Here is a 23634-nt window from a genome sequence, read left to right as displayed (position 1 = left end):
GGATTTGGGGGCTTTTTTCCAAAGAGTAGAGTATAAAGGGGGAAATAGTACTTTATTGTAGGGAAATCAATAAGTCATATTGATTGCATATATCCTTGATGAGATGTGATGAGGACACATGATGTCCCTGATATACCTCTAAAAATGCCAGTGTAACCACGAGAAAAACATCAAACCCAAATTGAGAGACGTTCTGCAAAAAACCTGACTCAAAATTGTCAAGGTCATGAAAAGTGAGGAAAGCTTAAGAAACTGTCACAGACCTAAGTAGGTTAAGGAGACATAATGATTAAGTGTAATTCAGCATCCTGAGTAGGACTGAAACAGCAAAAGGATACTGGAAAAACTAGTAAAATCTGAATAAAGTCCAGAGCTTAGAAAAATGGAACTTAATGGCACTTATTGATGGATATTTGAATTATTGTGCAGCCAAAAAGAGATCATTTCACATACATACGCCTTAGCCATTGTACCTATCTCTTTTGCATCCATAATTTCTTCATTTTGACTGGCATACTTGACTGAACAGAGACCTTCAAATGCAGGCAGCCAATAATATTTAGACTGTGTGATCTGGCTGTAATGCAATCTAATTAGAAATTGATAAAAGAATCACTTTAAAAAATCCCATAGATTTAAAAAGTAACAAATTACTATCTACAAGGAGTAATTGAGAATTAGGATATACTTGTAATTGAAGGAAAATAAACATATTACCAAGGAAAAGTTGTGGGACACAACTGGCATTCAAGGTAAATTTACAACATTAAATACAAGAAAATTAAGTTTCTAAATAAGAAAATTAAGTTTCTAAACATTGTAAAGAGGAGCAACAGAGCAAACTTACAGAGACAGGATGGAAGGAAATAATAAAGAGTGGGAGAAATAAATCGAAAAGAACAACAGATTGATAAAACCAAAAGTTTCTTTTTTAAAAAAGATTACGAAAACAGACAACTTCTAGCAGAATTGGGCAATTAAAAAAACCAAAAACTGGAGGACGCAGCTCAGTTGTACAGCATTTGCTTAGCATGCATAGCACTGCAAAAAGAAGTTCCAAAAAATCAGAGTCGAAAAATGAAAAAAATCAAAAGCGGCAAATAAACCTAGAGTGAGCAAACCTTTTCTCTAAAGATGCAGAGAGCAAATACTGCATACGGTCTCTGGCAATTAATAAATTTTGTTGTTGTCGCAGGAAAACAGAGTAAAGAACAGGCATCTTTTTTTTTTTAAGGTTTTAAATGTTTTTATTTCTTATACAACTTTTTTCTTCTGTTTTTCTCTCCCTTCCTCCCTCCCTCCTTCTCTCTTTCTTTTGAGACAGGGTTTCACTATGTAGCCTGGATTACCTCCAACTTGAAATTCTGCTTTAGCCTCTCCCAGCCTCTACCTTACCCCAGTGCTGGGATTACAGGCATGTGCCACCCCACCAAACTTTTTGGGCTTTTTGTTTGTTTGTTTAAACCTTCCTACTTCTCATTGTCATATACTCAAATAGAAACCTCCAAAGGAACAACTTAATCAGTAAAAATTGAAGGACAATCTAGAGTGTACCTATCTTGCCCTATAAATAAGTTACCAAATAAGGAAGTCTGAGTAAAAACCCCAAACTGGCTATATATATATATCCAAGCAAGGCCTGCATGTGCTCATTTTGTTTAAATCAAGCACATTTATAATAACAGGAAGGAGGAGACTGTGACCAGAGTGGAAAACAATTCACCTGATGGTGCTATGCCCTGAGGAAAATTTAATCTCTACAATACAGCACCACACATTAAATGAAGCAAACAGAACCAAGGCTCAGTAGCAAAAATACAGACTCTTCTCACTGCAAATAACGTGCTCTGAAGTACTCTGCAGACACTACTGGGCTTCTCCATTATTTACAACTGATTTAGTAAGATCTCACCAATCAGAAACATTAAAATGTTTTCCATTTTCACTTGACATTTATATCATTCATTTTTTTTTTGGCGGTATTGGGGTTTGAATTCAGGGCTTTGCTCTTGCTAGGCAGGTGCTCTATTGTTTTGAGAGAGTAGGGCTACCGCCACAGCCCTTTCTGCTCTGGTTATTTTGGAGATACGGTCTTGCTTTTTGTCCTGCCTGGACTAGACCATGATCCTTTACTTTACGCTCCCTGTTGTAGTTGGGATGACAGATGCACACCACCATGCCCAGCTTTTTCTATTGAGATGAGAGGTTTCACAAACTTTTTTCCCCTGGGGCTGGCCTGGAACCTCGATATTCTCAATCCCAGCTTCCTGCATAGTTTGGGATGACAGGTGTGCACATTGCATTCAGCTGCTGATTGAGATGGGGTCTTGCAAACTTTTTGCCCAGGCTGGCCTCAAACAGTGATCCTCCCAATCTCAGGCTTCCAAGTAGCTAAAATTACAGGTGAAAGCCACAGGCACCTGGCTGATAATCACTCATTTTTACCTTCATTTTAGTATCTAAAAGAGTATTTCAAGAAATTAGAATATTTATAAAAATAGAAATTAAGATGATAATTATGGCCAAGATTATTAGGCAGTCTTAAAACTAATGTTCAAAACCCCTACATAACTGAAATATTTGGTATTTTCTTATCCAAAATGACTTTCAAATATCCCTTTGTGGCAAATTTGTATATCTGAAAACAAATTCAGTCACTTTTATTGAAAATGTTTCTTATCTCTGGGACCTGGAAAAGTAATCTCAAGGCACTGTACTTATTTACTTTATTTCTGACTGAACAAAATGAATTTCTGACAGCCCCCCTCTCTTCCAGCACAGAAGAACAGGCATCTTGGGTTCCAAAACTTTATTTATGAATATTGAAATTTGAATTTCATATAATTTTCACATTCCATAAAATATTCTCCTCCCCCCCAAAAGAGTAAAATCTGTTCTTTGTTCCTTGCAAGCTGTACAAAAACAGGTGGCATGGATTTGTCCTCAAATGCATACGGCTCAAGGCTCAGTTGCTTGTGCACCTACCTTAATCATGGGACAGTCGGCTAGTGCTTTTATGGGAAAGAGGCCACACCCAAGGACTAGGACAGCTGGACTCCTGATGGGCCCACTATCCCCAGTGGACTGAGTCCAACCTGTCCCTAAGCATTGCCTGGCTTTGGAATTTTTTTTTCTTTTTTTTTGGAGACAGGGTCTTCTATGTAGACTAGGCTGCCCTGGAACTCACGATCCTCCTGCCTCAGCCTCCTCAGTTCAGGATTACCGGTATGGGAGATCACGCCCAGTTTTGGCTTTAGTGTCAAAGCCCCAAATTCTTTTAAGCCTGACCGCCCTGGCTCCCCGAGCGCGGCCAGGCCCCCGCCCCCGCCTGGCTCCGCAGCGGTAAAAATCCTCGGCCCAGAGCCGCGCGCGGTGGGCTCCCCTGTGATCCCCGCGCTGGCGATGCTGAGGCTGGAGGATCTCGAGTTCGAGGTCAGCCTGGGCTACAGAGAGACCCTGTCTCCAGAACAGAAAAGGGGGGTGGGAGGGAGCCAATTTCGTAACTCCAGCTCCGCCCCCATTCTGGAAGTCTCCAGGCTTGAGGCTTTTAAAGCATTTCACATTCATTTGTGGGACTTTTTATCCACATCGCAGTGCCTCATTTAATTTTTTTTATTTGATCTTACTATGGGTCTTCGTGGACTCCAATGCAGACTCTGACCTTAGTGAAGCCCCCACCTCCCCACCCCCCGCGCCAGGGTTTGATTTGGACAGTATTCAGTTGGGGTGTTCTCTTTACTGAGGTAGGGTATATTGGAGGGGCGGCTTTTGGGGAAAGGAATTGAGTTCTCCTCTCTGATTAAATGTGAGATGATTAATTAACATCCCAATGGTAGTGTTAGATGTGATGGTGCACGCCTGCAATTTCAGCTACTTGGGAGGTGGAGGCTGGAGGATCTCCAGTGCAAAGTTGTGGGGAGACCTTGTCTCACAAATAAAAACAAAAGTGCCCAGAGCATAGCTCAAGTGGTAAAGCATTTGCCTAGCATGTGCAAGGCCGTGGGTTCAATCCCTAGCACTGCTAAAATCAGAACAAAATGAAAGAAATCTTGTAATGTGGAACTAATCCTACTCTCTGGTTACCTCAAGGTTGGGACCTTGACTTGCCTAGAATATCTCAAGTTCTTAGAGATTTCCATGTATGTCTGAGGTAAGAGAAGGATCACTATAATAAGAACCAAGGTTATATGGTTTCTCCTTCAGCTTTCATCTCTTGTTCTCTCCTGTTTTAAAACATTGCAGTTTAGTTTTCCTGAGGGAATCTGAACGTATATGATAAATTCAGGCTAATGGTCGATTCAGGTGTTTTTGGAGCCCTCCACATTTCTTTTTTAAAAAAAGGAGAAAGTGGTGGTGGCAGTATTTTCTTTCACCTGAGACTCTGAAAGGAAAAAGGAAATACCATAGATGTGTGTAAAACTGACCTCTTTTATCATCTTATGGGATAAAATGAGTTGATTACAGATACCCTAAGATTTCAGTTAATGATTGAGGTAGTTCAATAGGGAAAATGTGTATCTGTTAAAATGGGCTTAGCTTCTTTATCGCTATACCTTTTTTTTGCAGTAGTGGGGTTTAAGCTCAGGACCTATATCTTGAGCCACTCCATTATCCCTTTTTTTGTGATGGGTTTTTTTGGGGTAGGGTCTCACAAACTATTTGGCTGGACTGGCTTAGAACTGCAATCCTCCTGATCTCCGCCTCCTGAGTAGCTAGGATTGCAGGCGTGAGCCACTGACAACCAGCCCTCTGTCCTTTTTCTTAAAGACTGTATTTCATGGGGTAGGTCATCTGAATTGATTCTGTGACAGTTGGCAAGATCATAGAAAAATTCTATGCCTAGAAATTTGTGACTGCAACTCAGTAAGACCCATTGTAGTAGTTATCACTTATTAAAAAATACCTTGCAACATAGTAGTAGCTTAAAATAATGCATTTCTTTTACCTCATAGTTTCTGAAAGTCTGGAATCCAGAAGTGGCTTAGCTGGCTGGTTCTGGCTCAGAATCCCTCATAAGGTTGCCTGAAGTTTTTGGCTTGATTGGCAGTCCCTGAAGGGCTGACTAGGATTGGACAATCTGTTTCTAAGCTTACTCACTTGGTTATTGGCAGGAGGCCCCAGTTCCTCACACTGTGGGCCTCTCCATGGGGCTACTGATGTCATAGCAGCTGGTTTCCCTCAGAATGAGTGATTCAAGAGAGCTTGCATGCAAGATGAAGCAGTGTTTTTTAGTACTTGCTATTTTTTGTTCCCTTTGTTGGAATACTTTTCTCCAGACACACACAACCACATCATATATACACAGCAACCTGCCTCCATTTCCCACCTTATTTTTCCTCTAGCATTTATGTAACGACCTCCTTCTGCTGTGGCTGCTAATGTTCTTTTTTATTTTCTGATTACTCCTAACTGGGGTGCCAGCTCCCTAAAGAGAAGGCTTTGTCTGTATTCCCTCCCCAGCACCTGGCCCCTAGTAAGCTCACCAAGGTATAGTGGAATGAACTATACCTTGATGCTCTTCTATCACGTTCTCTCAGACACTGCTTTGATGTTTCCCCTTTTCTCTGCAGTTGTGAGACTCAAAGCTGTGAAAACTTTTTTTTTTTTGCCTGTTCTGGAGTTTTGAATTTAGGGACCTGTACTTGCTCTGCCACTTGTCCCACGCCTCCAGTCCTTTCTGCTTTAGTTAATTTTCAGATAGGGTCTTGTGTTTTTGCCTAGTACTATTCTTGAACAACAATCCATATACCTCTGCCTCACTTATAGTTGGAATTACAGGCATGTACCACTAAGCCTAGCTTGTTCTTTGAGATAAGAGTCTCAGTTTTTGCCTGAGCTGCTCTTAAGCCATAATCTTCCTAGCCACCTCCCATGTAGTTGGTATAGATGTGTCATCTTTGTATCATTCTTGTATCATTTTTGTTTCTGAGTCTCTTCTGACAAGAATATATTTTAATTCTACTGATTAAATATGTTTTACAGCTATAATTCACCAAAAGTAGTAAATATCAAACATTATCAAAGTTTTATTTTTTTCCTGTGATGCTGGGGATCAAACCCAAAGCCTTATGTATGCTAGGCAGGTGCTCTACCACTAAGCTACCACTCCCAACCTCTTTTTTTTGTTTTGTTTTACTTTTTGCTCCCAGGAATGATAAGGCAGCAATATTAACTTAGAGTCAGTTTCATATATCAAAAAGTAATAATGAGGCCAGTCATGGTCAAAGAATAAATAGGATTGCGATCCAAGCCAGCCCGGGCAAAAAATGTGAGAACCTATCTGAAAAATACTGAAGAACCACCACTCTGGAAAGCAATATGGAGATTCCTTAAAAAACTAACAGTAGAACTACCACGTAAGTAAGAATACATATGAGTAGGAATACGACACCTGCATACCCATGTTTAATGCAGCACTGTTCACAATAGCCAAGCTATGGAAACAGCCCAGATGCCCTACAACTGATGAATGGGATTAAGAAACTGTTGTATATATACATAATGGAATATTACTGAGACATAAAGAAGAATGAAACTATGTTGTTGGCAAGTAAGTGGATAGAATTGGAGGACATCATGTTAAGTGAAGTAAGCCAGGTTCAGAAAGACAAAGGCCACATGTTTTCTCTCATGTGTAAGATAGATCCAAAAGATAAACGTATACACAAAAACAAGCATGATCATATCTGCATGTATGTATAGAACACGGTTGTAATAGTGGAACTTGGGGGGAGAGGAAAGGAAAAGAGAACAATAGAGTCAATGTTATCGAAATACATTGCATCTGTGCGGGTAGATGACATAGCAATGTACAAGAGTACATGACAATATGTGCTGAAAGCTGCTGAATAATAGGGATAAGAGGGAAAGAGTGTAAGAATATACTGACCAAAGTACAGTATATTCATAGCTGAGGTACATTAAGAAACACCTTTGAACACTGACTTTGGAATTAAGAATAAAGGACAGGACTGTAAAATAGGTCGTGTGAGGGAATGGGGGAGATGAATGGAGGGAATAAAGGAGGGTGAACATGGTTATGTACTTTATAGGCATATATGAAATAGAACAATGGAAGCTTTTGAATTGCTTTAAGTAGGGGACAGGTGTGTGAGAGAGATGATGGGGGTGAGCCTATGAACAATGTAATCATGCTCAGAAATATCACAGTGAACCCTCTTTGTACAACTAATAAAAATGCCTTGAGAAAAAAAGCAAAAAAGAAAAGAAAAATGGGCTGGGAGCATAGCTCAAGTGGTAGAGTGCCTGCCTAGGAAGTGAAAAGCCTTGAATTCAAATCCCATTACCACCAAGAAAAGAAAACAGCTGCTGGGCATGGAGGCTCATGTCTATAACCCCAGCCTTTCAGGAGACAGAGATCAGGAAGATCATGGTTCAAGGGCAGCCCAGCAAAAACATTAGCAAGACTTCATCTCAATAAACATGGCGTGCCGGCATGCCTGTGATCCTAGCTATGTGAAAGGCAGTAGATGGGAGGATCATGGTCTGAGGCTAGCCCTGGATAAAAACAAGAGACCCTACCTGAAAAATAACTAAAGCAAAAAAAAAAAGAGAGAGAGAGAGATGGGGGTACAGTTCAAGTGACAGAGGGTGTTCCTAGTAAGCAGGAAGTCCTGAGTTCAAACCCCAGTACTGTCCAAAAAAGATATAATATCTACTTCTAACTTTTGGTATCTTAAGAATTAAGTAAGTATTATACAAGCTGAAAACAAAGTATGGATATTCTGAAGAAATCTTACAAGGATTTTTCCCTTGGTTGGCTTCCCAGTAGCGGAGAGCTACAAGCTAAATTACATAAGAATTCATGACAGGGCCCAGCCTACCTGTGTGTTCTCAGGACTATCACAGCCTCCAGAACGCTTATAACTAGGTTGGCTATATAATTTGCCACCTAAACTGGGGTACTTTACAAGAGTGAAAAGTGGTGCTATTAATAAGTATAGAAAAACAGTAGGTACAACTGGGACTGCCATGATCAAACCAGGATATTTGGTAATCCTGCTTAAAACAACTTGGACTTCCAAGTCATTAATATTAGAGATGTGTTCACTCTGTAAGACCTAATTGTTCCATCCCTGGAAAGATGGGACTCCTGCTTCAAATTTATAAATCGACTAATCCATCTCGTTTAAGTCTCTTTGTTAAATAGATAGGCTTGCATTCTTACCATAATCTGAAGTACCTAACCCTCGTTATGAATGGAGTATGCATAGGGGATTTGAAAATTTAGTGTCAGTTGATGGGTGGTGTTTGTTACATGTGTGTGTGAGGGAAAAGGTTAAGGCATTTTCCCTTTGAGGCATAATTTATTGGCGTGTTCACAAAATCTTACAACCATCAACGATATCTAATTCCAGAACATTTCCTCAACCCTTCAGACTATTAGTCACTCCCTTAATTTCCTGTGCTTGCTGTAACAAATTATCACAAACTTGATGGCTTAAAACAAAAATTTATTCTCTTAGTTCTGGAGGCAAGAAATCCAAAATCAGTTTCATGAGACTGAAATCAACATGGATGTTGGTCGGGCCATGCTCTCTCCAGAGACTCTAAGGGAGAATCCACTCCTTGCCTCTTCCACTTTGTGGATGTGCCATTCTTTGCCTAAGACCATGTCATTCCAAACTTCCATCTTCATGTTACCTTGTCCTAGTGTGTGTATGAAATCTCTCTTTGCTGGTGCTGGGTTTTTTGTTTTTTTGGGTTTCTTTTGAGACAGGGTCTCCTCAGAGTCCTCCTGCCTCTGCCTCCCAAGTGCTGGATTGCAGGCACATACCACCATGCTCAGCAGTTCCACTTCTCTTACAAGGAAACTTGGGATGGCATTTAGGGCCCACCTGTGTAATCCAGATTAATCTCCCCATCTCAAGATCCTTGATCATATCTCCAAAGACCCTTTATCCAAATAAGGTTTTATTAAAGGGTTGGGGGACTAGAACTTGATATTTTGGGAGCCATTTTTTCATACTACTCATTCTTTTTTCTCAGCACAAGGTAACCGTTGGTTTATGTCTGTCTATGAATTTGCCTTTTCTGAACATTTTTATTTAAGTGGAATCATACAGTATGTAGCATTTTGTGCCTGGCTTTAGTCAACAGCCCATGTTGTACATGTATCTCTGCTTCATTTATTTTTCTGGCTAAATAATATTCATCATGTGGATATACCACTGTTACCCATTAATTAATTATGTACATTTTAATAGTAAGGTGGCTGAGTCGTATAACAGGCAAGTGCTTAACTCTCTAAGAAACTGCCAAATTGTTTTCTAAGATGGTAGTCAATTTCACAGTCCTGCCAGCAGTGTTGTTATTACTGGAGGTACTGGGGTTTGAACTCAGGGCTTCATGCTTGCTAGGCAGGTGCTCTACCGTTTGGACCACTCCACCAGCCCAATTACGTACATTTTAATTGTTTGCACTTTTTGACCATTATCAATATTTCTGTTATGAACATTCATGAACAAGTTTTCACTTACTGTGTTTCATTCTCTTGGGAATACCTGGGAGAGAAATTGGTGAATCATATTGTAGCTGTATATGTTAGAACTGCTAACCAGTTCTTTAAAGCAGATCACCAAATAAATAAATAAATGAAAAAGAAAAATAGACAATCCTTTGCCCAGTTTTTTTGATATGGAAAAAAACTATGAACTTTACCATCCTTACTGTTTTTAAGTGTTCTGTTCAGTAATTTAAGTGTAATATTTATATTGGGGTAAATCAGATCTTTGGAACTTTTTCATCTTGCAAGACTGAAGCTATAACCGTTAAACAACCAATTCCCTCTACTCCCTTCCTCAGCCCATTACCACCATCCACCTTCTTCCCCCCTCCCCTTCTTTCTGTTTATATGAATTTGACTGTTTTATTTATCTTTTTGTGGTGGCTTATTTCATTTAGCATAATACCCTCCAGATTCATCTGTGTTGTATGTAACAAGATTTCCTTCCTTTGTAAGGTGGACTAGTATTCCAGTGCTTGTGTGTACCACGTTTTGTTTATTCATTCATCTGTTGACGGGCATTGAACTCTTCCACCTCTTGGCTATTGTGTATAGTCCTGCTGTGGACATGGGTGTGTTAAATGTATCTGCAAGACCCTTCTTTCAGTTCTTTTGGATATATATCTAGAACTGAGATTGCTAGATCGTATGATAGTTATATCTTTACTTTTGCCAGAAACTTCTGAACTGTTTTCCATAACAGATGCACCATTTCACAGTCCAGGACCAGTGCCTAAGGACTCTAGTTTCTCCACTTCCTTGGGAAAAGTTATTTTCTGTTTATTTATTATTTTTTATTGTTAGTAGCCCTCCTGGTGGATATGGGATGATGTCTTGTGGTTTTAATTTGTGTTTCTCTGATTTCAGTGCTGTTCAACATATTTTCATAGACTTTTTGGCCATTTGCATTTCATCTTTGAAGAAATGCCTATTCAAGTCCTTCAACCATTTTTTACTCTTGTCTTTTTATGCCATTATTAGAGGTATTTATAGATACTAGATACAAGTTGCTTGTTGTATATATGCTTTGCAAATACATTCCCAGATTGTCTTTCTACTCTCATCATAGTGTTTTTTGAAGCACCAAAGTATTTTTTTTTATTTTTGTTTGTTTGTTTGTGTTTTGAGACAGAGTCTTGCTATGTGCCCCAAGGTGTCCTTGAATTCACAATCTTCCCTCCTCAGCTTCCCTAGTGCTGGGATTACAGGTTTGTGTCACATGGCCCCAGCCCAAAATAAATTTGATGAAGTCTTATTCTCTCTCATTTTGTAATTTTTAACTGTTCGATTTACATCTGTGATTCATTTCCAGTTTTTTGTTTGTTTTATAAATAATGTGAGGCAGGTATCCAGCTTTATTCTTTTACATGTGGTTATCCAGTTGCCCTGTGTTATTTATTGTAACGGTCACTCCCTATTTCCCCTTTGAATTATTTTGGAAATCTGACTGAAAATCAGTTGATTCCTAATATATAGGATTTTTTTCTGGTCTCTAAATTCTGTTACACTTGATCTGTTTTTCTCTCCTTAGGCTAGTACCCGTACTTTGGTGGTTTTGTTTTGCTTTGCTTTTGTAATATTGAGGATTGAGCCCAGTTCCTCAGGAATGCTAAGCAAGTACTCCATCACTGAGCCATACCCCCATCCCTAGCTGTGGGAATTTTTTTTACAAATCCCTTTGGTTGAAAAAGTTTCCTAGTTATTTGTTGTCATTGCCTTTTTTGTTTGTTTTAATCATGTAAAATTGTTAGATTTTGTCAAAAACTTGTTCTGCAAGCAGGTGTCCTTTTTTTTTTTTCCTTTTGTTAAAATGGTATATTGGTTTGCTTTTATAAAATGAACCAATCTTGCATTCTCTATGTAAATCCTATTTGGTCATGGCATATAATACTTACTATATGTTGCTGAATTTTGTTTGCTAGCTTTTTATTTAGTTTTACTTCCTCTATAAGTTATATATTTGTCTATAGTATTTGTGTGTGTGTGTGTAATTTGTCTGATTTTTTTTTTTGTGGTACTGGGGTTTGAACTCAGTACACCTTGAGCCACTCCACCAGCCCTTTTTTGTAAAGGGTTTTTCAAACTGTTTTCTGAGCTGGCTTCAATCCAGTCTTCCTGATCACTGCCTCCTAAGCAGCTAGTATTACAGGTATGAACCACTGGTGCCCAGAGTAATTTGTCTGATTTTTGTATCAATACTACTGCTTCGCAGAATAAATTGGAAAGTTTTCTCTTCTAATTTCTGGAAGTTTCAGGAGGAATGATTTTCATTCTTTTTCAAACATTTGATGGAGACTGGGGTGGTGGAGTGCTTGCTTACTTAGCATGCAGGAAGAAGTCGTGGGTTCCATCCCTAGGACTAGAAACAGTGAATAAGCAAAACAAACAGGCAAAACCCCCAGCAAAACATTGGGTATAATTCTCCAGTGCCATTTGATTTGGGGCTTTTATTTGGGAAAGTTTTTGGTGGTACTGGGATTTGAACTCAGAGCTTTGTGCTTACTAGGCAGGACTTCTACCACTTGCCACACCTCTAGACCCTGGGAAAGAGTTTTGGTTACCAATTTGATGTCTTGTTTTAGCATTTTCATATTTTCTGTTTCTTCTTGGATTCGTCCATTTCATGTAGATTTTGTAATTTGTTACCGTTGTTCATCATATTCCTTTATAATTCTATTTTTGTATAGTTGGTAGTAGTATCCCCTTTTTTATTTTATTTTAGCAGTAGTGAGGGAGGAACTCGGGGACCTAATGCTTGCTACTAGCCCTCCTTTTTATTTTTGAAAGTAATTTGGTGAAAGTCACAAAATTATATTTCTTGGCAGCACTGGAGTTTGAACTCAGGACTTCACATTTGTGAGTCAAGTGCTCTGTTACACATACCTCCAGCCCTTTTGCTCTGCTTATTTTAGAAAGAGGATCTCATTTTTGCCCTTCCACTGTGCTGGGATGACAGGCACTTGCTAGGACACCTAGCTTTTTTCAGTTGTCAGGCAGTCTCACAAACCTTATTGCCCAGGCTGACCTGGAACCACAATCCTCTCGATCTCAGACTCTCACATAGCTTGGGAAGGCAGGCATGTGCCACTGCACCCAGCTATCAGTTGAGATGCAGTTTCTCAAACTCCCTGCAGGAGCTGGCCTCCAACCAGGATCCTCCCAATCTTAGCCTCCAAAGTAGCTGGGATTACAGGTGTGAACCACCAGTGCCCAGCACAAAATAACTTTAAAATGAACAGTTAAATAGCATTTAATGCATTTACGATATTATGTATCTGCTACCTCTGTCTAGCGCCAACATGTTTTTGCCATTCCATAATAAAACCCCTTACTTACTAAGCAGTTTCTCCCCATTTTCCCTCCTGTGTCTCCTGGCAACCACCAATTTGTGATTAGTCTTTGGGTTGATCTATTGTAAATATTTCCTAGTAATGAAATCATACAACATGTGACTTTGCATCTGACATGTTTTCACATTGCATGTTTTCAGGGTTCAACCATGTTGAGGCATGAAGCAATATAGCTCATTTCTTTTCTGGCTGAATTAACTTTTGTGTATATACCATAATTCATTTTTCCTTTTTCTTCTTTTTTATTCTTTGAGATTTTATGTTTACCTTTTTTGAGAAACCACCAAACCATTTTCTAGAGGAATCCTCTGATTTTTGCAAACTGCTGCTTAGTTTCCAGAATCAGAGAAACTTGATTTTGATAATTTTGGCAATTTTGTAGGTCCTTAGTCTGACCTTACCCTGTTGCTTTAACAAATTGACTGTGTGTATGTGTGTATGTGTGTGCATTCCTCCACAAGAACCTCTGTGTAAATCATTCTTATTCACCTGATAATTCCGAATCCTTCCTAAACACTCGATGAAAGAACTTGCCTTTCAACTAACAGGTCACTTTTAGGTTGAACTGCCACCTTGCTCATAGCTCCTTTGTAGATTTCTGCTCTTGAGAGGAAGGGCAGGAAAAGGGAAAAAGGCTGGTTTTCTATATGCCTCACAAGGACTCTAAACATACCATTTTGAGGAAAGGGTTCCCTAAACTGTTGGCCTCCTCGTGGGTTCTAAGCAAGGCGTTCTTCTGAATCCAGGATTGCACTGTCCCATTTCCTGTGGCAGTGCACTTCAGTGGTGCCCATCCTTGCAGTCACTTGGCTGTTGTTGAGGTTTGAATATTTACTACCCTTTCCCTCCATTCAACTGTCTTTGATGAATTTATCTTTGGTTGCTTTTATGTGTTTGTTGGGGTACTAGGAATTGAACTCAGGGGTTATGCTTACTAAGCAAGCACTCTACCACTTGAGTCATGCACAAAGCCTTTGCTTTCATCTTGTTTTTCAGATAGGGTCACACTGTACCCAGGCCATCCTCACACTGCGACACTTCTACCTCCACCTCCCGAGTAGTTGGGATTACAGTCTTGTGTCGCCACACCTAGCCCTTTGCTTGTTTTATTGTCACGGTCTTGCCAGAGCCCAGGCCAGCTTTGAAAGCTCCATCCTTCTGCCTCAGCCTCCCGAATGCTGGCATTACAGGTGTGCATCACCATATCTGTCTTGCTGAATCTATTTCTAACTCGATTTTAGATAATCTTTGCTTTAATGATTGTTTGAGTGCTTACCATATTCCAAGCACTGCTCTAGGCACTTAAGAGAGATCAGTGAACAAAACAAAAACATGAAAAAAAGAACCCAAACCAGAAACTACTCCAACAGAAGGAACTGACAGAAAAGGAAGACAGATACTAAACAAAATAAATACTTAAATTCTCTTGTGAAATAGATGGTGATAATTATGTAGGAGAAAAATAGAGCAGGGTTACAGGATTGGAAGTGGAAGTTGGGGAAGCAGTTTGATTGTAATTTTAGATGGGGTGGTCAGGGTAAGCCTCATGGAGAAAGTAAATTTAAACATGGCCTTGAAGGAAATAAATGTCCCCATGTTAGCCATGGGACAAGAGTGTCAGGCAGAGACTGAAGGAGCAGCCAGAATGCCCCTGTGGTTGGATGGGAGAAAATGAAGTGTAGAATAGTTGAGAAGTCAGAGAGGTAGCAGAAAAGGAAATAGTACTGAAAGCCTATAAATTCTTGATTTTTCTCTTGGCCCAGTATGTACAAATGTCCATGTCTTTGGACAAGGAACAACCTTGGTTTAATAGTGTTCCCTTCATAGGCTTTCAACCTAGTACTGACCCATTTTACATTCCTCTACCACCTTGAGCTACTTATGAAAAAAGTATTTATTAGCAATACTCACTTAAATTTTTAAATTATCTTTGCACAGCTGAATAACATACGTAGGTCTTTGCAAATACTAAGCATGTGTTCTGCCAGAGGGCTACACCCCAAGCTCCCCCAAATTAATTTTTTTATATAGGGTATCACTATGTAACTCTGGTTGGCTTTGAACTCATTATCCTTGTGCCTTAGCCTCCCTTAGCTGGGATTACAGGCATGCACCACCACACCTGACAAGTTATTTGTGTTCCCCAAGAATGGAATGTAAATGCTCCCTGCAGTTCTAAGGATCCTGAAGCTCCCATTTCCTCCAAGGATCTGTGTGTAATGGCTGCTAGATTCTAAGGCAGCAAAAGTGTGGACTTATTGGTGGGGGAGTGCTGTGGATATAGAGCGAGTAAGGGAGTGGGGCATGAGGGATGAAGAAAGTGATAAGCAAGGGAAGGTGGTGTGGGTAGTGGCCTGAGATCTAATCTCAGATTTACTCAAGAAGGACTGATGCCTGCAGAAAACTGCTGTGTGACTGAAAGAAAGCCCCACTAGAAGGGTCATTGTTTGAATGCACATGAATAACCTGGGAGGTAGATCACCATCTACTGACTCTCTGCTGTGTTTGGAATGAAACACTCTCATTGACCCCTCCCTTAGCCCTTAGTGACTTCCTTGGTGGAAATGTGAATTATTTTTGAGGGCTAAATCTTTAGATCTCGTAGATCTTTGCATGACCAGCTGTTCCAGTCTTTATCTCAAGATTCTGATAAATTTAAAAATAAAAGTTATCTATTCATCCATTAATGTAAAGGAGACTGTGTGTCCCTACAGGAGAAGTGGCCTGTGGCTATTATTTTTCTGAGTGAAGTCACTCATATAACTTCCTAGCTTTAGTCCTGATTCTTGCTTCACTTTACATCTTTCTTTGTTTTTGGTGGTACTGGGGTTTGAACTCAGGGCCTCATTCTTACTAAGCAGGCACCACTTGAGCTACTCCACCAGCCCTGTTTTGTGTTGGATATTTTTGAGATAGGGTGTCACGAACTATCTAGGCAATTTGCCTAGACTGGCCTGGAACCAAGATTCTCCTGATCTCTGTCTTCTGAGTAACTAAGAGTACAGATGTGAGCCACTGGCACCTGGCCACTTTTCATTTTTCACATTGAATATGTTGTTAGATTCAGAGTATGGACACCATCCAAAAATCCAAGCTTAATCAACAGAATGAAAGTCCATCAGTGTAATTGGAATATAACTTAAGTTATATATATGCCTGAGTTCAAACCTAGTACCAGTACTAGTGACAAAACAAATTTTAAAAATCCCCAGAAGTTGTTTTGTTTTTTTTTTAGAGGTTCAGAATCTGAAATTAAGGTGTTAGCCAATTTGGTTCCCCACTGAGAGCTCTCTTTCCATCTGGTAGAGTGTGACCGATTGCTATGTCCTCATATTGTGGGAGAGGGGAAGATGAAACAGGATGGTGTCTCTTTTTTTAAAGGCACCAATTCCATTATGAGGGCCCCACCTTCATGACCTCATCTAAATCTAAAGGCCACATTTCCAAAGAGCATCATTTTGGAGTGATGGCTTCAACAAATGAATTTTGGGGAACATAATTTGGTCCACAACACAATCTAAAATATATTCTCTAGAGTTGGATCATTTAACATTTAGGAACAGGAACAATATTGGTGTTTTAAGAATCTAGTGGTAGTGTGCTGTATAATTTAAAGGATGAAGAGAGTATACAGAACAATTTGACTATAGTACAGATATACAAATATGAAGTAGATCTAAACGTAGATGGGCCTCGGGTTGGAGGTGGGAACATTAATAGGAATGGAAATGAAAAGTGGCTAGAATGAGCCATGCTCTGAGGATTATTTAGAATCATTTACAAGGTATTGTGACAAATTTGATGAGAGGAGAGGAAGGTTTGAACAGGTTTTTCAGAATAGAGAAAAAGTGAATCCACTGAGACGCTTTAGTACATTCTTAGGATCTAAGCAATAGCACCATCATCAGAAATAGGTAGCATTGAGTCAGAGTTCTTCTCAAACAAACACAGAACTAGAATTCAGGAATTTCTAGCAAGTATGGGGCCCTGAGTTCAAACCCCAGTACTGCTAAAAAGGAAAAAAAAAAAGAATTCAGGAATCGTGTATTTTAGGGCTATTTAAACCCAATATAAGAAATTTCTTCAGGTTATAAACTCATCCTCAGATAAGTCTGGTGACGTTAGTTCTCACATTATCCTCTGATCTTGTGATAATCAGACAGAATATTAATTCTGATTAGAGGGTGTATGTTTGTTTGGTTTTGCAGTACTGGAGTTTGAACTCGGGCTACACCTTGAGCCACTCCACCAGTCCTTTTTTGTGATTTTTTTTTTTCGGGATAGGGTCTCTCAAACTATTTGTCCAGGCTGGCTTCAAACCTCGATCTTCCTGATCTCTGCCTCCTGGGTACATAGATTACAGGCATGAGCCACCAGCACTTGGCTTAAAGTGTTTTTCTTTAAAGAGGATGTTAGAGCATGCAGGCAGAATTACCTGGCATGTCATTACTAGAAATGTGGAAGTGACCCTGAGAAGAAGGCTGGATTTGGGCAAGAGTTCTCCTACAGCACCTTTGGTGATGCCTGGAGCCACGTTTGGTTACCACAGCCGTGGAATCTGTAAAGGCCATGGATGCTGCTAAACATCTTCTGTGCACCTGAAGGCTCCTTATGTAAAGAACTGTCTGGTCCAAAATGTCAGAAGTGCTTAGGCTGAGAAGCACTGAGCTAAGAGGCCTCATCAGGAGTTAGGTGATTAAAGCTGTATACAGACAGACCAAACTTACTGTAGTTGACTTCAAAGAGCAGTGTTTTCAGCTCTTTCTCATATTCTTCTGACATTATACATACACTCATTGTTTACATGATCATAATTTTGAAATTGAAAGTATACAATCCATGACACACAGACTGTAAGTTTCATGCATTCCTCATGATCTATTTAGTGCTTGGCACAGTATCTCACTACTATTAGGCAACCCAAATATGTAAGTGAATTAGTGGGGAAAAGAAATTTATTATGCTTAGTGTTACATACTTTAGTTGACTTTCAATATGATATGTATGTTTACAAGAATAAATAATAACCATATGTTCCAAAATTAGATAGTAGTATTCTAACTAAGTTTAATGCAATTTACATGGTATGTATTAGATGCCCATTTAATTTTTAGATTGAAGGGTCCACTTAGGCTACATCAAATCTTGACATATTTTCACATATTACTGAGGTATTGTGTTTAGTGAGTATTTTTCAAACTGCTACTAGAGGTTCATTGGTGAGCCTTTTTTTTTTTTCTTGAAACAGGGTTTCACTATGTAGCCCAAGCTAAAACCTGTGATCCTATACCTCAGCCTCCTGATTGCTGGGATCACAGGTGTATGCCTGTGATGCCTAAAGGCAATTATTATTTATATGTGTCTGTGTAAGTCGGACTTCATATATATTTATTTATTTTTACAATGGTTTGAGTCAAAAATGTATGTAAAAAGTCAAAACAAGTTAGAAAAAAATGAATGAGAGGAAAAGTGTATGTAAAGAGGAATGAATACTTCCATTCATTCTCTGAGGTCAGCATTACCTGCTGGAAACAAAATTACCTTTGCATTCTGGCCAGAAGCATAGAACTAAGAAGTTGAATCGGAATCTCCTTCCAAATGATACCTGACTTTGTAGAACAATTAAAGTTACCTCATTTATTATAAATTGTATGTTCCCTGGAATGCTTTTACCTACCTGGAATTTCCTCATCACTACTGATGCTTTCCAGTCCCATTTCCCATAGGCTGCACATCTGGAGGAAAATTAATAGGGTGGCTTCTCTATTCCTACCTGTAACAAATGAAGCAATAATGCCTCACATAGGATCAACTTTGTCTTTCCTCTGGTTCACAGACTTTCCCTGGAGCCTCCATCCTATACTAGAAAAATTATTTTCTTTTCTTTCATTGGATCCCCCAACCCTTCTCAGCAAGACCTCAGAATGAGTATTGTCTAGACTAAGGCAAGTAAGTTATTTCTTCACCACGTGGATGAATACATATCTCTTCCAAATGTTGTGAGGAATACCTGCAATTAGAGAAAAGAAAACGCTATGAGGATCAGACCAGGCTGTACACTATACAGGTCGGTTTTTTCTTGATGTCTTAGAAAACCAGACAGGGAACCATGGTTGAATCCATGGTCACATACATACCTGACACCACTGCAGAGGACACCATTGAAAAGCCAAGAGCTTTTCCCAAAGAGTGTATCTCTCAAGTGCATGTGGGTTTTAAAGTATGCAGTCCTTAGTCCAAGGAGGAAAATGAGTGCTGAGGGAAGAGCTACCACCATACATCTTATCATGGATGTGATGACTTAGTTGTCCTAGAGTCAGCTATCAGTTGGTAGGAAATTCTCATCCACCTCTACCCCATTATGATAAGGACTAGTGGAAAACAAAACTTCTGGAGTACATATCAAACCCCCACCCTTTTTTGGAACTGGGGTTTGAATTTAGGGTTTCACATGTGCTAGGCAGAAGAGCCCTTTTTAAGATGTACTAATGAACTATAGAGTCTACCAAGGTGAAAAAAAACCTTCAAAAATAGAAGTAGAAACCCAAAGAAGTAACTACTGCACCAATGTCACTTATGAAGGTTAATTCTGTCAATTTGATTGGATTAATAAATGCCTAGGTCATTAGTAAAGTACATGTTTGGGTGTGTCTGTGATGGTGTTTCCACAGAGGATTAGACCATGAGGGCTGTGATCTAATTAATGATTGATAACGTGATGGCATTAATGAGAGGTGGTAACAGGTGGAGCTTAAATGGAGGAAGTAGGTCAGTGGGGGTGTGGCCTTGGGGGGCCATATCTTGCCTTGGCCCCTTTGCAGTCCTGTTCTCTTGCTTTCTGACCACCGTGATGTGAGCTACTCTGCTTTATGACATGCTCCTTGCTATGCTGGACTAAAACCCCTAAAATTCTGGACCAAAAAAACCTTTCATCCCTTAGGTTGTTTCTGCCAGTTATTTTGGTCTCAACTATTCGAAAGCAACAGACACACCTCTTTTCACCTGTAAGATATTTGCCAAATGTCACACTGAATTTTGTTGTTCTCAGCCTGGGGTGAGAAAAACACCTGTTCAAGGTAGAGAAATTGAAAGCTCATGAGGAGGAAGTCTGAAAGAATAGACTTAAGGTAAAGGTTGTGGGGGAAATAGAATGTATCTTCCCAAAGTATGGAGTATTATTGTACTGAAGGTGATGAGGCTGAAGTATATGTCCCCTATTTGTCCAAAGGCAGCACACAGATTTAAAAGATAAAAGGCATTACGCTCCCCCACCACCAAGATGGGAATCATGGTTAATCACTGATGACAACTTAAATTCATTTTTTTTCTCTTGTCACTCCTCTAAAACTGTATAACTCTTGGTCAGAGATGCTATATAAGCCAAGAGTTCTAAGCCACTGTTCTGAGTTACCTTTCACTGAGGATTCTCCTATGCGATGTGAACTGCACACATTAATGAACTTGTGTTTCTTCTGTTATCTCTTTTGTTATAGAGATCGGTCCCAACTGTGAAGTAATGAGGGTAGGCGAAATTGTACTTCCTCTCCATCAATGGTGAATTATGAATAACTCTCTGCCTTCCTGTCCTCTCTGCAGCTTCCCAATGTCCCCAGAACGGCAAGAATGATTTTCCATCTAAAGAAACTCACTAAAGAAGATACAGCTGGCATGTGGTAGATTGAGAATTCCAGCTCTGAAGCCCATGTTTTAAACACTGCACAATGGTGCCTTTGCAAAAATATGTGTCCTTTCCATATGATTTCCCCTGGAGATTAATTGCAGTAGGATATTTTTACAAATGGAAGAGATCATAATCAGTTTAGGACAAAGCTGTGAAAGTGATTCTGGAGTCCCAGAGCCTGTATCTTACAGGTTTTAAGCTGCCATTGAGTCTCAGTGCCATTGCCTGTACAATAAGGATGTTTATTGATACCTCAGAGTTTTGGAGGAGAATTAAATGTGCTAATGCATTTTTCTCTACTTATGATATGTAGTATGTTTGTACTTAGGTGGCAGTTTATGTAAATGAAGCACTGGAACTTGTGACCACACTTTTCTAGAATGAAAAGAGTAAAAAATGGAACAACCATGTTTGTTATCTGAGGAAGAACAAAATCCAGAACCAGAGAAGAGATTAAAAGAAACCAAAGAAATAGATGATGAAGATGCTGAACTGATTTTTGTTGGAGTGGAATGTGTAAGTGAAGATGCTGAGCTGGTCTTTGTTGGGGTAACTTCAAATTCAAAACCAGTGGTTTCAAACATTCTGAACAGAGTCACCCCAGGTTCATGTTCAAGGAGAAAAAAGTATGGCCGCCTTAGGAAAAAAAATGCTCACAGAGTGCAGCCTACAAGTCCTATGGCCTCCACATCAGAAACAGTGATTGTCTTGCCAGCATCTCCATCTGAATCAAGATCAACAGTCCTATTATTGAGCCTTTATCTATACCTGATTATAAAGATAATTCACCACAAGTCGTGCCTGCTAGATCTTCAGTGTTATCTTCTCCTGTGGTTACATTCACAAGTTCATTGCATCATCCAGTAAGAGCAGGACTTTCAGTAGGAGACGTGAATGAAAGTCCTTGTACAGCAAAGCGAGGTTCCACTTCTGAAGTAAATAGCATAAATCCCCAAAGGCCTGAACCCAGTGATGGAATCATCAACTTTGTCCCCTTCGGGCATTTTTCATACAGTGAGTCCTCAGCAAAGTACACCCTCCAGTGATGTTCCTGCCTCATTGAGCCATGTTTAGAATGAGTACTTTGTCCAACAGCTTTTCCAAAGGACAGTGCCCATCTCAAGCCCACAGATTTAAATCCTGATAGGGAAAATGGATTGACAAAAATAGACTTTTCAAGTCCAGCAAGTCCAAACAAGAACGCTGATCCCAAAAAAGAAAATCTAATTATGTTATTGAGTGACTTTTAGTATGGACATTATAAAGGAGATGGGCAGCCAAAACCAAAGACTTATGCAACCTTTAAATGCCTATGCTGCTTGAAATTTCTAAAAAATGTTAAGTTTATGAATCACGTAAAGCGTTATTTGGAACTCGAGAAGCAGAGGAGTAACAGCTGGGAAAACCCCACCACTTGCCAGCACTGCCACCACCAGTTTCCCACTCTCTTCCAGCTAGAACTTCATGTTGACAGTGTGCACATTACCCAGGAGCCCTCTTCTATCTGTAAAATCTGTGAGTTGTCATTTGAAACAGATCAGGTTCTCTTACAACACATGAAGGACAATCATAAGCCTGGGGAGATGCCCTGTGTGTGCCAGGTTTGCAATTATAGGTCATCAGTCTTTGCCAATGTGGAAGCACATTTCACAAAGTGCCATGTGAACACTAAAAATCTGCTTTGTCCATTTTGTCTCAAAATATTCAAAGCTGGAACACCATACATGTGTCATTATAGGGGACACTGGGAAAGGAGTGTTCACCAGTGTTCTAAATGTTGGCTTCAGTTCTTAACTTTCAAGGAGAAAATGGAACATAAGACCCAGTGTCATCAAATGTTTAAGAAGCCTAAGCAACTAGAAGGATTGCCTCCTGAGACAAAAGTCATTATTCAAGTGTCACTCGGACCTGGTCAGTCTGAGTCAGCAAACATAGCATCCATTACTGTGAGCACAACTGACTGTGAACTATCTTCCCCCAAGTCTAAAAGTAGAATTTCAAAAAAGCTACATTAATTCTAGTTTTGACCAACCAAAAGCAAATACTTCAATCAAAATAACTCCTGTAGAAACAAAAAATGCAAACAATACATCAGTCAGTAGCATCAAAAACAGTGAAACTAATGAATTTTTTTTTAAGTTCATGATAATGCAGTATTTTTCCCCCATTGCTGGGGAACATCGTAGGCAAGTCCTCTACCACTGAGTCACATTCCCAGCTTCTGCAGTGTTGTTTGATTGAATTTTGAGGTATTTAAGATATATTACCTAGTTTTCATGTTAACTAGCTCAACACATGAAAAGTGTTTGTGTGTATATGTTTGAATGAGAGAAAGGAAAAACATAAGTGGAAACCTATTTATTATTTTGGTATTTCATATTACTCATAAGCTTGGAAGTTCTACATAACGAATTTGTACAGCTTTTGAAGTATTTAATTTTATTTTCCACGTATTACAGATTTCATTATTAACACTAATCAGACTGGAGTGACTGTTATTTCCTGGCCAGTTTGCTCACGAACTCTCAGAAGTGCTTCTTTGCTGGCATAAAATCACCTTGTTCCGAAAGCCTAGGTATGGTATGAATGAAGATCAGGAAGGCACTGGTTAGTCAAGGGAGAGCAGTGGCTCCTTGTCCCAGTGACAGATAGGCACACGTTCACTCTAGAACACTGCTCCATAGTGCATTTACCTAAGGGAAGAACATCAAAGAAGCAAAACCATTCTTGTAAAATGCCTGAGTTTGTGAAGATTCTCTGCACTATAGCTTTAGCTTCATATGAAGAAGCAACAGTAATTAACAGAATGGGAACTGGTGTCAATGGACTTCCTCTTGAATGATCTAATGAGAAAACGGATTTACTCCCCTCCCTTTCACTAGCCATTAGTGGAGAATGAACAGGCCATCTTCCTCTTAACTGCAGCAGTGACAATGCTGTGTTACTATAGAGAAAGAAGCACTGGCATCTATAGTCTAAACTATACTGGACCCACATTTTAACTGAGAATGGCCAAACAAATGGTATCTCTAGTTCATGGCCTGAGCTAAATTCAGTTCTGCTGCTGTTAATCTGCA

At 39.5% G+C, this 23634-nt stretch overlaps 1 protein-coding gene across 1 annotated transcript; it reads left to right on the top strand.

The window, feature by feature from the left end:
- The first annotated feature begins 4084 nt into the window (after positions 1-4084).
- On the top strand, positions 4085-23219 carry LOC109675994 (zinc finger protein 280B). Its single transcript, XM_074060673.1, is given in 5 exon segments — positions 4085-4150; positions 20473-21296; positions 21299-21533; positions 21535-21632; positions 21635-23219. Coding segments are annotated over 4 exon segments (1614 nt in total). The 5' UTR covers positions 4085-4150; positions 20473-20953; the 3' UTR covers positions 22573-23219.
- The last annotated feature ends 415 nt before the right edge of the window (positions 23220-23634 follow it).

The sequence above is a fragment of the Castor canadensis genome, chromosome 18 (assembly GCF_047511655.1).
Source record: "Castor canadensis chromosome 18, mCasCan1.hap1v2, whole genome shotgun sequence".
NCBI lineage: Eukaryota > Metazoa > Chordata > Mammalia > Rodentia > Castoridae > Castor > Castor canadensis.
This window is presented reverse-complemented; position numbering and strand designations above follow the sequence as displayed.